General features: G+C 38.2%; 1 protein-coding gene across 3 annotated transcripts in view; it reads right to left on the bottom strand.

The window, feature by feature from the left end:
- Nucleotides 1-543: 543 nt before the first annotated feature.
- The window catches only part of LOC139477032 (glycoprotein 3-alpha-L-fucosyltransferase A-like), a 38,475-nt gene continuing 25,205 nt past the window's right edge, over nucleotides 544-13,813 (bottom strand). For all 3 annotated transcript variants that reach the window (XM_071259592.1, XM_071259593.1, XM_071259594.1), the window contains one exon: nucleotides 544-2,440. In XM_071259592.1, the coding sequence (XP_071115693.1) occupies nucleotides 1,258-2,440 (1,183 nt within the window). In that variant the 3' untranslated portion in view covers nucleotides 544-1,257. The remainder of the gene's footprint in view (nucleotides 2,441-13,813) is intronic.

Raw genomic sequence — 13,813 nt, 5'->3', positions numbered from 1 at the left:
TATTTTTGTGTGTGGAAAGGATTCCAAGCCGCAGAGGTCTACAAGCACAGATATGGCTAAAGATCCTGCTTGGCCAGGCATAGTGCCCTCACAAAATTGTTTCGCAATTTATATCTCCAAAGTTGCCGAAACTTGTAAAATACATCAGCTACGTCACAGTTAGACACTGATTTTCAGTATATGAGACTAACTTCTTTTGATAATGATAGCAATTATCCCAGTAGTTTCTCCAGATTCCCGATGGTTACTTATGTATCGATGGCTGAATGACAAGGGCAACGTCATGTTTGTTGACAAACGCTGAAAGTAGTCCCTACTTGACCTTTGATATTTGCATCTCAATCCGCATATGACCCCAACGGATATCGTTTTTATCAATTGCCTTTATCCTGCCGAGAAACTCACCTTTTATATGATAAAAGGCATTTACCTATTGTTAAACAGTGTGTATTTGCCCAATGTATTCATGCAATAAGATAGCAGAAATCAACGTCAGCAAAATGTGCTATATATAGCTACTTTATGTCAGACATTTCTCACAATTATATTTGATGTTAAAAGTCAACGCTTGAGAATAACCAGTCTCGATAATCCGACGAAACAAATAAATCCATTTGGCGCCAAAGGAAAAACAGAAAATTGATTCCCCTCTTTATAAATCAATATCTTGTAAAAATTTGACCATCCTTACAGATGTTAGCAATAGAAACTGAAGATATAAAGGGTTAAATGTTACTGAAGGAAAAAGTACTATTTGTTTTGATGTTGAAAGGGAGTCATTTCATACTAAAATGTTTCATTAAATTCTGAATGTCGTCTTAACAATAGACACATTTGCCTCATGTCTACCCGTATGTTTTTACATGTTACAGGAAATGGGGAATATACAGCATAACATCCTCGTAACTCAGCTTTTACAAACGTACCCCACCTGGGACATCCCTTGTTGCTGTTTGGCTATTCTCTAAATACACGTACGTATGTTGGCATATTTTATAGACATATGATTCCTTAATCAATGATGTTTTAATCCCGACTGAACTGAACTGAACTTTTTTTACACTCAGGCCACTACCAGCGGCATCAGAGGTACACAGTTATTTTAACAACACAATACATATACATATAAATATAGAATATGTACAAAAACATCTTGGCCGAGCATGCATGCATATTTATACAGATTTATGGGTACTCACGAGCAAAGTCCCGATTAATGAGGTTTTTCACTGTGCATGTAAAGAGTCAAACTCTGGTTTAAAAGGGTTTTGTAGGATTTCTACAAATACCATCTTTCCACCATGGAATAATGTCTGGTATTGTTTTCGAGTGATTTTCAATGTTTTTTAGCTTCCTACAAATTTCACATAAAGACTCCTGTTCATAGTAGTGCTCAAGGAACAGAGATCCTCCAGGATCCGTGTAGAGGTACTCTTCTGCTTCATAATAATATTCCTCTTTGCGTTTAAGGATGTTGATGTACTTATCAGTATTGTTGTGTAGAAACCATAAGTACTCAGCCAGGTGCTTGGGAGACTTGAAGTCGTCAACGTTGATGTATGTACCTGGTGGAGCATCTCGACTGTAGTTACCGCCGCCACGAACCACGGTCACAAGGTCAAGGTTAAAGTTATTGAAAAACTTTTCAGTTATGTAGTCCTTACAATAATTATTTTCAAATCCAATGTAAAATTTGTAGGTTTCGTTTACAAGTTTTAGCCAATCCTTATTTTGTTCTCTGCGAAATGTCATTTTCCCACATAGGCCATAAATATCCACTGGAATGTGTTTCTGCAGTTCCTTGCCATACGCCATTCTTTTGCTCCAGTCAAGACAATTACTGACCATCCATGCAACCAATTTCGTCTTCTTCTTGACAATAGCACTATAGTTCTTCAGAGGCACTGTTCTTCTCTTCTTCAGTAAAGCATACGGCCTGAATATGTCAGAATCATGCCTAAAGGTCATGGTCCAGTTGAATGCGGACGACCATGGTTGTTTGTAAAAATCTCTGTCATCGGCAAACAGATAAGGTGGCTCATTGTTGTGAAAAATCCACACTTGGCCTGCCTTTCGAGGTGGAAGGGCGCCCTTGATGTACTGTGCGTTAAATATCACTGCATTACTGCTTTGCAGAAATGTTCTATTTCGAGTCACAAAACAATTGGATTGAGGGCAAGCACTTACAGGGACCCTGCTTGTGAGATTCATGGGTAAATATCTCGGTGTAAAGTACCAAAGGATTGTCTTGGGATCGGTTGGGACCACCTCGTTGGTGGCTCCAGGCCCCGTGTGCTGTAGTCCATTGAATGCTTGTTTGGAATTTTGGATGATTTTGAAGAGCAGTTTCCCTTGGGTATCACTTCGAGAAGTTACGTATAGTATTAAGATACACACGAGCAGCATTCCTCCACATACTGTGAACGCCCATCGATTTGCCCTGAAACAAAGAAGATTATATATGAATGTTTGTCCGAATCGTTCCTGTTTTAAGTTCAAACAAGCTTCATTTATAGTCGACTCTGTCGTTGGCGGAGAATTCTTATTAATATCGAAAGGGTTTTGTCACTTTTATTCTATTGTACAACACAATATGGCAATGAATGTTATATTATATGTTCAGGCTTTGAAACACATATCTACCCTCTAGACATCATAACATAAAATTTGTATCCTATATTATCAATATTATGGAGCTGTACCACTTGTCGTTTGCATGAATAGGTCAACTTTGAATTTCATTCAGCTGAATCAATATAAACAGTAGATCGTTGTGTCGAACTCTGATGTGTCAGATTCACGGTCGGATTCCTTTAAACTTCTCATTATTTAACCTCTGATAAGTCAAAGTGGATGATGCTCTTGTCAATCACATTTCTTTGTCCGAAATGACAACTGGAAGCACAAAATTACCCTAAGAAGTCCGCCCATCGTCCATCTTCCATCATAATTATCTTGTCATCAGAAACCACCGGACAAATGAAGCTAAAACTTCACACGCTTGTTCCCACCAAATCAAAACAATGATCCCAATTTGCAGATATATCCTTGTCACTTTTCTTCAAATATAGGGTTCGTGATGCCACAATTTGTCCGATGTATAAAACTTTATGTACAACATTGATGGATGCATTTTATAGTTGACCATGGTCTAGCTCTAAAGGTTAATTTTGCGTTTTTGACAGATGTCTTACATTGATGGAATTCTCTTGACAACTGATAATTTCAAGGTCCATAATATCTTCTGTATCCTTAGTCCGTCCAAACTGGATTCAAACGCGGCAGGTTAGGAACATCGTACGAATGTCGCAAGTGAGTAACTTTTAGCAATTTATCAACATCCCCCGGCTCTCCTAATGATCTGTTTTCCATGACATGAATAATACCACAATCGTGCTCTTGGTGTCAATCACTAGGTTGTCTTGTTCAGACTCGATTATTTCCAGACTGTCGTCATATAGATGAAATATTGCTACTAATATGGGTACCACTGCTACTGATGATACTACTTCTACTGTAATGAGTGACGTTGTATATTTGTGTGGTTCACAAGGGGTTCAGTTTGGGTTGGGCGGCGTCATACTTGGTTGAGTTAAGCTAGCTGTCTGACGGGGAGAAGCGTGGTTGTAGGGTGATTGGAGTTGGCTTGGTGATTGATTAGTGGGGGCTGATCAACCTTCTGTTGTGTGCTAAAGTAGACAGTTTACTTGGAATTTTGTATTACTATATGAGGGCAAGTTATCTTATAAAAAAACGGGGAAGGAAAAAGAATTGGAGAGGGATATATATGGTATGACTGAACGAGGGCAGTTCAGCCAAGCATTATTCCTGGAGACAAAGTTAGACAAAAAGGACAAGAACTATGTGAGACTGAATACGTTGTGAATGTGATGTCAAGGAATCTGAGGTGACTATTATCTATATTGTACATTTGCCATATAGCTTTGCCTAAACAGATTAACTTTGTATATGAGTGTCTTACCCAGTAACTGAGAATTGTTGTGAATTTCCTTTGTTTTAATTATTAAATCTAGCTTTAAACTTCAGAAATTATTGTGAGATTCTTGTAATGGTTATTCGTGGTATTAGCAGGAACCCCTGCCGTTCATCCCACGCGTAACACAACTACTACTACTATAGTAATAATATAAATATAATATTCCTTCCACCTATACAGACCGCCTCCGTGGTCTAGTGGTAGAGCGGAAGGTCCGGGGTTCGATCCCCGACCGCGTCATACCAAGAGACGTTAAAAAATGGTACTTGTTGTTACCCTGTCTGGCGCTCGTCATTAAGGGGCTAAAACAAGGACTGGTCGGTTCGGAGTCAGTATACTGTGTCTGAGTGGGGTATTCATGTTCAACTGCGGCATGGTATCTCAGTGAGCTAGCACTATACATCGGCATCAGTCCGGACTATTACAAGCAGCCACACAAACACACACACACATGCACGTCACTATACAAGTGCAATTATCTTGGACGTGACGATAAACCCCATTTCACCTCACCACAGATAGGAATTGTTATCTTAACAATCACTGGGGATGGGTTTTACTTCACATTAGGGGTTGTGATTTTTACAATTGCCCAAATAATCCTGCTGAGTATTGGTGCTTAGTGATGTCACAAGGTAACATTTCATCATTAGAGGAAATTAGTAGTGAATACTTCATACCATGTATACAGGATATCTATACATCCAGGACTTCCTAAACAATCGTAAAATAACCGTGGGTATAGACCAAGCACTATGTCCCCTAGAAAATAGCACTCCCCAGGGCAGTATCCTCAGCCCCACACTCTTCAATAAAATGATAAACGATCTATTCGAGGGCCTAGCCCCTAAAATAAACACATCAAAATTCGTGGATGATGGAGAACTCTGGATCCGCACTAAAAGCATTAACATGGCCCAAAATTTACTACAAAAATCTCTTAATAAATACAACAATGGGCTGACAAATGGGGCTTCTCCCTTAACTCAGAAAAAACAACAGCAATAGTATTCAAACATAAAAACATGAAACCCGCCTCCCCAATGCTCCAGCTAAACAACCAAACAATCAAATTTCAAAAACAAACCAAATTCTTAGGACTTATTTTCGATGAACATCTCACCTGGGATGCTCACATCCAAAACCTAACAACTAAATGCAGTAAAGACCTAAACACCCTAAGATGCCTAACTGGGGAGCTTCCAAAGATACCCTCCTCTGTCTCTACATATCACAAATTAGATCAAAACTAGACTACGCCTGCGCCATATACAACACCCTAAACAACTCTCTATCTAAAAAACTTGACTCAATACAATATCAGACTCTCAAACTAATTACACGCACCCAACATGGCACTTCCTACACTTCACTTCAGGCCTTAACAGGAGAAATGCCACTAAGTCTAAGCAGGGAACAGCTAAGCTTAAATTTATGGGCCGCGTCCCAATCAAACCCTCTCATCCACAACTTAAAAAACCAAAACATCAGCCCCCAAAACCAAGCTCTAGTTCGTAGACACCCCTTACTTACCCCAATATCCCAAAGAATAACAAACTACCTAAATGAACACCAAATTAAAAATCTTAAACAAAACTGCAAACAATCAAATATCTTCACCCTTAAACTTAAAATACCCAAAATAGACACAACACTAGCTAGCCAAATAAATAAGCAAACCCACCCAAACATAGCTAAAACCACCACACCAGCATACATACACGAAAATTGGCCAAATTGGTATCACATTTACACGGAGGGATCTTCAGATCGACCTCCAAACACACAGGTTTCGGAGTCCATACCACACAGCCAACTAAAACCACACAATCCTTCCGACTCCCAAACAACCAATCAAAATTCACGGCAGAACTAATGGGCATGGCATCAGCCCTCCATAATCAAGAATCCAAAAACCATAAAAAAAATTCTAGTACTTACTGACTCCTTAAGTGGACTGCAAGCCCTCCAAAATACCAAAAACCAACCCAAATTAATAAATAAAATACTTAAAAGCTCCAGCGACCTAACTAAGGCAGACAAACAAATAACCTTCTTGTGGATACCCGCCCACGTAGGAATATACGGAAATGAAAACGCCGATAAAGCAGCTAAACTATCCCTCAAAATCCCAGAAATGAGCTTAAACTTACCAATCTCAAAATCAGAAATTAAAAGTGTAAACAAGCAAAAAATCACCAAAAATTGTGATTAACATACACTACTGCCTAAAAGTTCATTCCCCTAACACGCGTTGAGAACGCGTGTAACACGCATGTGACACGGGTGCTCAACGGGTTGCACACGGGGTGAGCACCCGTTGGACACGGGTGTGCAACGGGTGTGCGTCGCGTGTGCAACCCGTTGCACACGCGTGTGCCACGCGTGTAACACGGGACCGGGTTCCAGTTGAAGTTGACAAATTTATCAAATGAATAGTGAGATAAAACAAAACAGTGAGATGTGAAATTTGAGTTAATGAGCGGCCATTGAGCTGTGCTCACCAGACCGTAAATACAAGGTCGGCCCATCTTAATTAGTGTTCGGTTGCTAGACTTTTATGGCATGAACCATTCCACTAGGGTCCAGTCTAGCCATTGTGGCTAGCCGACAGTAGAACAGTAGTGAATTTAGATGCGAGTTTATTGCTAGGGGAACCCCCGTGTTGACACGATTGTCGCGGGTTGGTAAATGTTCGCCATTAATAAAATGATTGTTTGTGGATTGCGAACATATTCATTTGCCCACACGAGTCATTCCATTTGATTGCAAATATAACGTTTTTCGTTCGCCAAATTTATGCTTTAGACAGTACAATTATGATATAGCCGTCACCACTACTAATGTCTCATTATTTCACGTAGGAATATGTCCCATTTCCCCACACCCCACTTTCTGTGATGTATTTTGAAAGAATAAAAAAAAAGAAGGTTTTGTGTGGGACACTTTTATACTAATTATAAGAGGATGTTGTAAATGAATATGAACAGCCATGTTGTCTGACAGTTGATAGAATTTGAGATCTTCACAATCACCGGGTGTGACCATGTTGACAGAATCTCGTTAGGGTTTGTGATTTTTGCATTTGCCCAATGACCATGGTGAGTATTGCTGGGGATACCAAACGTAACAGTTTATTATTAGAGGTTGTGATAGGATATCTTTAGGATTTTAATCCTTCTTTGAGAGGCATTTAGAAGTTGGAGTACTACGTTAGGAGAAGATTTATGGGTGACTTTAATACTTTCTTTCTCTGTGGGTAATCCTTTCATGTTGATTGGAGGAAGTCACTCAACCAGGTCATGACAGGTCGTGAGTTTACTCACTAACTACTGTGAGCGTTTTTGGCATGACATCTTTTCTTGTATAAACATAGAAACGATGCTCACTCACTCACTGTTAATCTTCAGCAGTTTGCTGGCAAAGTGGGGATAAACCTCAGTGTCAAAGACGATCAAATTTAGTTCGAATCCTTGTTTATATGTGACATCTCCCAAATGGGGACATTTTCATAAACTTGGCAAGTGATGATGAATTTTAATATTAATATTATTATAGTTTATGAAATTGTTAATAAAACTTTAATAAAATTGTGCTTCACTCTCACGAAAAATATATTGTCTGTAAGTAAATTTATATGTCACGTTACATCGGCATTTTTCAATGATATTGGGACTACATGAAACATGGCTGGTTTTACATTTCTGATACAGGTGCTTGACTGACTGAGTAGTTCATGATCAATAAGATATGTTTAAATCAGTCAAGTTTGCAACAATAGATGAATAAGTTGATACATTTGGACCGCAGTTACCGATTACCAACTTAAGACATAGAGACAGGGAGGAGATATATAACCAAACCTATGATCCTGTTGAGACAGTTGACAGTTAGAACGTTGGATTAAATGACAGTAACTAATTTGAACATTCCCCAGTTATATCATAAAATACATCATAACTCATAACAGTCCGAGAGAAAGCTTCCAGACTTATACTAGTATTGAAGGGACAATAGCTTTTGACAGTTTAAAAGTAAACTCACCTTAAGGTGCTTGGCAAGTCAAAACTTACCTCCCTGTATATGTTTTTTAGGTTTGACAGCAACTATGCTTGTAGATTTCATAGATAGACATGATTGGTTAGCTAGATGTTATTACAATAAGCGAAAATGGCTTAAAAGTCCACAGTTTGTTTAAAAGTACAAAAAGTGTGTTATAGATCTATCAACGTTTTCTTTTATTGAACATAATATTTGCACTATATTGCTGTAAGCTGTAAATAATCTAGCCTCCCCATGTACGTAACTTACATATATTTATGTATGACCAGAACAGCAAATAAAGTTCTGGTAGATAGGTACCTCGGAGATTTAACGTGCGCTTTCCGACTTTAGCCTATCTCGCACACGGGGAAGCACTTATACTATTAGGGTAAAAAAGCGTAATGATTAAATAAAGAAGTGCAAACACCCCCCCCCCCCCCCAAAAAAAAAAAATAAAAATAAAAATTAAGTTAAGTCCTTGTAGTAGTCTCTTGGTCAGCTTCTCATCCTGGGGGTCGGGATTCTGGTAGAGACTCTTGGCAAGGAGGGCGGCGGTATTGGCGACGAAGTGGTTTGAGGTCGGTACGCCACTACTCTGGAAGAAGTGGTACAAGTCTGTGTAGTTTGTGATGTCTTACTCGATGTCCTGTCCCCCCTTCTTGTGCACCATGACGAAAGGGACTCCTTGTTTGGCGTAGAGATATTCCTCTGGGGTGTTGATCTGGTCAACCTTGAGATCCGGCCGGGGCTTGTAGTGGTTGATCGGAATGTCTGATTTTTCCACTAGTAAATAAAGTTCTTTGGTATGACCTCTTTCATCCCTGCTGACGTTATCCTAATGTTCAATTTCAGTCTGCCTCACCAAGCGTAAGAAAGCATTGTACATGATAAACCACACTGATGCAATTTTATATATATATATTTGTAGATATGAAGCATTCTAGTTAATTGTGGATATACTGGGCAGACAGAATTGTGTTTATTTCCAGGCCATCCTGATCGTCGTTTACTACTATAAGGTGTATGGTTGGAGGCAAGATCAAAGGCGCCGCACAGCATTTATTAGATAACAGACGGGGTCGCCCGTTTCGCTTTGAACAACCACCCCACCTGTCTGTAGGAGTTATATAATCAGTGCGCAAATAACTGTGTCAAGTCCACTGCCGGGCTGATGCGGTGTCAGTGTCAGCGATGAACATGAATGCCCAAATTATAGACCTGTAGCACTCACAAGTTGCTTAGCCAAAATATTTGAAAAGTGTATATTCAATTCTCTGATAACAGCAAATATAACCTTAGAAAAAGATTCAACATACAAACAATCAAATGTAGAACACAGACCTATGCTTATTATCATTTCTTCTGGATATGATCAACCTGCGGAACCCTCTATCCGATGAAGTAACTAATGCTCGCTCATTAAAAGAAATCAAATCCTTAATTAATCGTTCTGTTGCAATTATTAATAATTTTGACTTCAAATATTTTCATAGCTCATGCCAAATTGTCCACTGTCGCCTTAGGCTCGGCTGCAGTGACTTAAACGCTGATAAGTTTAGACGACATGTATCAGACATACCAGACTGCACTTGTGGATATCACCTTGAAGATGCAATTCACTTTTTCTATAACTGTTAAGAAATACGATAATATCAGAAACACTGTGTATTTCTACACACATGGGTATGGTCTAAACATGATATTACATGGCAGTAGTTAAGCAGTTCTACAAACATGACTCTTCTTAAATCAGTTCATGACATCATTGTCAAAAGCAAAAGGTTTGAGTAGCTTAATTTTATGCATGTAGTAAAGAAAACTGCATTACCTTATTTCACAGACACCACTTGCTTCAGTGTACTGGCTTCGTGTATTTCATTTGTGCATTTTGTATGTTTATGTTCATCACTCTCTTATATATATATATATCCAGCTGTTGTTAAGTTGTTACCTGGAGAGGTATTACATAAGCAGGTTTTGCTTGTTTACCGATCCAGATTTCTTTTGAAATAAAAATACGTTTAAGCCAACACAGCTAACCCTAAAACACATGATTGTAAACTATTCAAAAAGGAGCACTAATCTCTGGCTTCTTCTCGGGTGTCGAACTCAAACTCAAACTCATTTATTCTTAGAATAACATGACATACAATTATCTACAATTTTTATTATGTACAATTTAACAAAAATAATAAAAATAGGATACGTGGATACTAATACAATTTACCAATTGTATTGTACACATTGTTAAGGAATTTAGATAGGCCTTTTAGATTTCTTACACTGTTAGTGGTCATAATTTTCTTAAATGTTTGGAAACTTAAGATATTGCTTATTTAAGAGTTCATATCGCCGTTGGTGTAAAGCTTCACATTGGAATGAATAATGCAATTCATCTCCCACAGCGATAGAATCACGAGTGGACACTGGCTGTCTTCCCTGGGAATGTTCAGCCATCGACCAGTTTCAACTGGTAATCCTTGGTTAGAAAGTTCTGAATTTTAGTATTGGGAGAAATATTGATTTTAAGAGCAGTAGATATTTCGCAAATGAAGGTTGATTCTTCAGGTAATACGACCTTTGGATTTCCGCTTGGGCTTACTAGCTGCCGTGAGTCAATTTGCTCGTTAACGCAACCGAGCGTGACAAGAGATTTGGCTACCAGTCTGCAAGGACAGCTAAATAAACTTACGCATTTTTGAAAACTGATTGGTTACCCGTGATCTATGAAGATTTCAACAAAGGGCGCATGGTAATTAATTTCTTCAGCCTAAACAAACAGACAAATAACGGCGAAAGCTCATCGGATGTCGTTATTTGGAAATACCCCTGATTGTTATAGTTTGATAATAAAAAAAGTATCCCTGAGTGAAAGCATTTGCGGATTTCGGATTGCGTGGATGATACAATTACTACTCCCTTGTTGTCATCCACATTTTCTGGTATAACCCTACACTTCTGTATTTGTCGTAATTCACATGCTGCTCAGTTAATGAATTTATATTATGTATACTCAGTTGTAGCACCACTCAGATTACCGGATGAAGGTTCAAATTTGGTCTTTCTTGTACCTGGGGTAATTATTTAATCTAAATCCAGGTTTGAAGTGAGGTGGAATGTGAATTATGCACGTGGCAGCCCAGCAAGAGATGTATGGTCAGTTGATTTACTTTTTTTGTAAATCAACTGATCATTCCCAGACATCCAAGGATCAACAGGAAATACGTTGATTGATTAATTACTGTTATCTTGCACAGTGGATATGTCAAAAGTAAGTGTTTACATGTGAAGGTAGGGTTACTAAACCTAGGGAATACACTCATATCATGGCGTGAAGTACAGATGTAAAAACAACATACTTTGTTCAAAGGGTAACCGATAATACACTGACTGGTTGTTCATTGTTATCTAACTCAATGTATGTTTTTAAGAACCGTGGACATTATAAAAATAGTTGTCACGTGGGCTTTCTCAGCTAACTTGGCACCTATGTGAAACAATTGAAACAAACTAAGTGATCAGTTAAGAAACAGACACGTGTTATAATATTCGATACATTTAAATAACGTTTAAAAACGATATATTTAAATATTTTAATATATTTCATATATATTCCAAATATTGTTTCCAAATAATTATTATTAAAGTATTTGATTCTCACATAGACATTTGACATCGAATGAGTATTTTTGTACAGCTGCAGACGCAATAGATATTGTTCCTTTATGTTGATATTCCCCGACACATTATAACTTTGGTAGGTTGTAATAATGATATTTGCATTTTGTTTTCATTCATTCGCTGCAGCTTTGAACAGAATCATTCTTGTTCCTTTCCGTTTGGTTGGGAAGTTTTTCGATGCGCGATAGACGTTGTTTTCACAAGTATTTTCTTTTGTAAGCGTGTATATGTTACAGTCAATGTGTAAAATATGATTCACTCAGGCAATTTATTAAATATCTAAATATTTCAGTCATTTTACAAATTGACTGAATAATCCATTCATTTATTTAACCGACTGACTAAAAATGATAAAGACGACCAAAAGAGCTTAAACACATCACAATATATTAATTATGCTAAGAAAAGAAGCCAAACAATACAGAACTGTACTTGGTGATGATATCAAACATAAACAAATATTTGGAATTCGTTATCATATTAATAAAGATGGACATATTTTTCAGTTAATTTGTAAAATAAACTGAATATTTAGGCGTTTAATACATTTCCTTAGTGAAATATGTTTACATTTTGAATGTAAACATATACACACGGTAAAATAAGCAATGTGCAGATGAAATATTTACTTTGTGTTGCAAGTCAAAATAGTGTACACGAACATCGCACAATTACCAAGCAAGTGACTTATCAAAACTGCATCACCATTACCGATGCTCCCCACAAATATACCTACATTTCAAAAACTGTATTTCATTTTTGTTGATCAGTGTGACCATATGTCCTTCTACTTTCAATAAAAATGCGCTTACGAATGGCGAGCACAGGTCGCGAACAAGTCTAGATTTCTGCTATATCATCCGGGTACTCACTGAGAAAATACAGTAATGCACAGGTAACAACTACTCCCGCGGAATTGCTTTAGATCAGTGCTCTTTTGTACGTTGAAATACTATACATTGTGAATGCCAAAATGATGTATCAAGGATCAAATAGAAGATACATTGACCGTTGCACTGGGAGTTTATTCAACAGACCGTGAAAATAACACTGCTGTATCTTATTATTTATTTTAGATGACGCAGTCAAAGCTCACTTCTCCTGGCGGCCATTATCGAACGGCCAGCTAAAACACAACCCCGCGCTTACGTCTACAGGTCTCTTCCTGTAGTACGGTAATTAGTATTCTCTCCCTCAAGTGTATCCTCAATGATATAACCCACCCTCATTAATTACATGCTGCTCTTTTCCAGCCTCACGGCTATGGAGCTGTGATAAAGAGTCCAAGTCATCATAAAGTAATTAGGGTCCAATAAAAACAATGCGCCGCCAAACCTCATACATATTATCACTGAAAGTCGTACTACAGACGGTTAATGTCAAATCACAATAAAAGCATTTCAATTGCAATAACATGTTCATGGACCATGTATTCTCTTAACACCATCGGATTTAGAAGCAATGGTCGTATAAAACAAAACACATCTATTTGATCACAACAGTATTCATGTTATTCCCACAAAATCACATAAAGAAAGGAGACATTAGGAAATACATGTGCATTATCATTTTTCGTCAGGATAACAAAATTTTCTCTCCTTGTTACCACCTCCAGGTTCAGCTTAAGATGGGTCCTCCTTTGGTCAAAAGTTTGTTCCCCCTCTAATGAGTGTGTCACGCGTTGCACACGAGTGGCGGACGGGGTGCACACCCGTGTGCAACGTGTTGCACACGGGTATCACACGCGTGACCAACCCGATGCACACTGGTTGCGTAACGCGTTGCCCATGCGTGTAAGGGGAATGAACTTCTAGGCAGTAGTGTATATCTAAACTTTTAATAGCTAAATCAAAAAAGTACTCAGCAAACCACTTTCCAAACCAAAAATTCTCCATCCATCAAAAAATATCGACAGAGTAATCACTTAACTCCAAACATGACACACCAACCTAAATAACCACCTAATTTTTTTTTTAAAAACACCACAGGTAACTGCCCACACTGCAAACAACTAGAAACCCCCAGAACACGCACTCATCCACTGCACACACTACCTAATGTAACACATCGAACCGCATTACAAACCACCCT

The sequence above is a fragment of the Haliotis cracherodii genome, unplaced genomic scaffold (genome assembly GCF_022045235.1).
Source record: "Haliotis cracherodii isolate W230 unplaced genomic scaffold, xgHalCrac1.p SCAF_30, whole genome shotgun sequence".
Classification (NCBI taxonomy): Eukaryota; Metazoa; Mollusca; class Gastropoda; order Lepetellida; family Haliotidae; genus Haliotis; species Haliotis cracherodii.
This window is presented reverse-complemented; position numbering and strand designations above follow the sequence as displayed.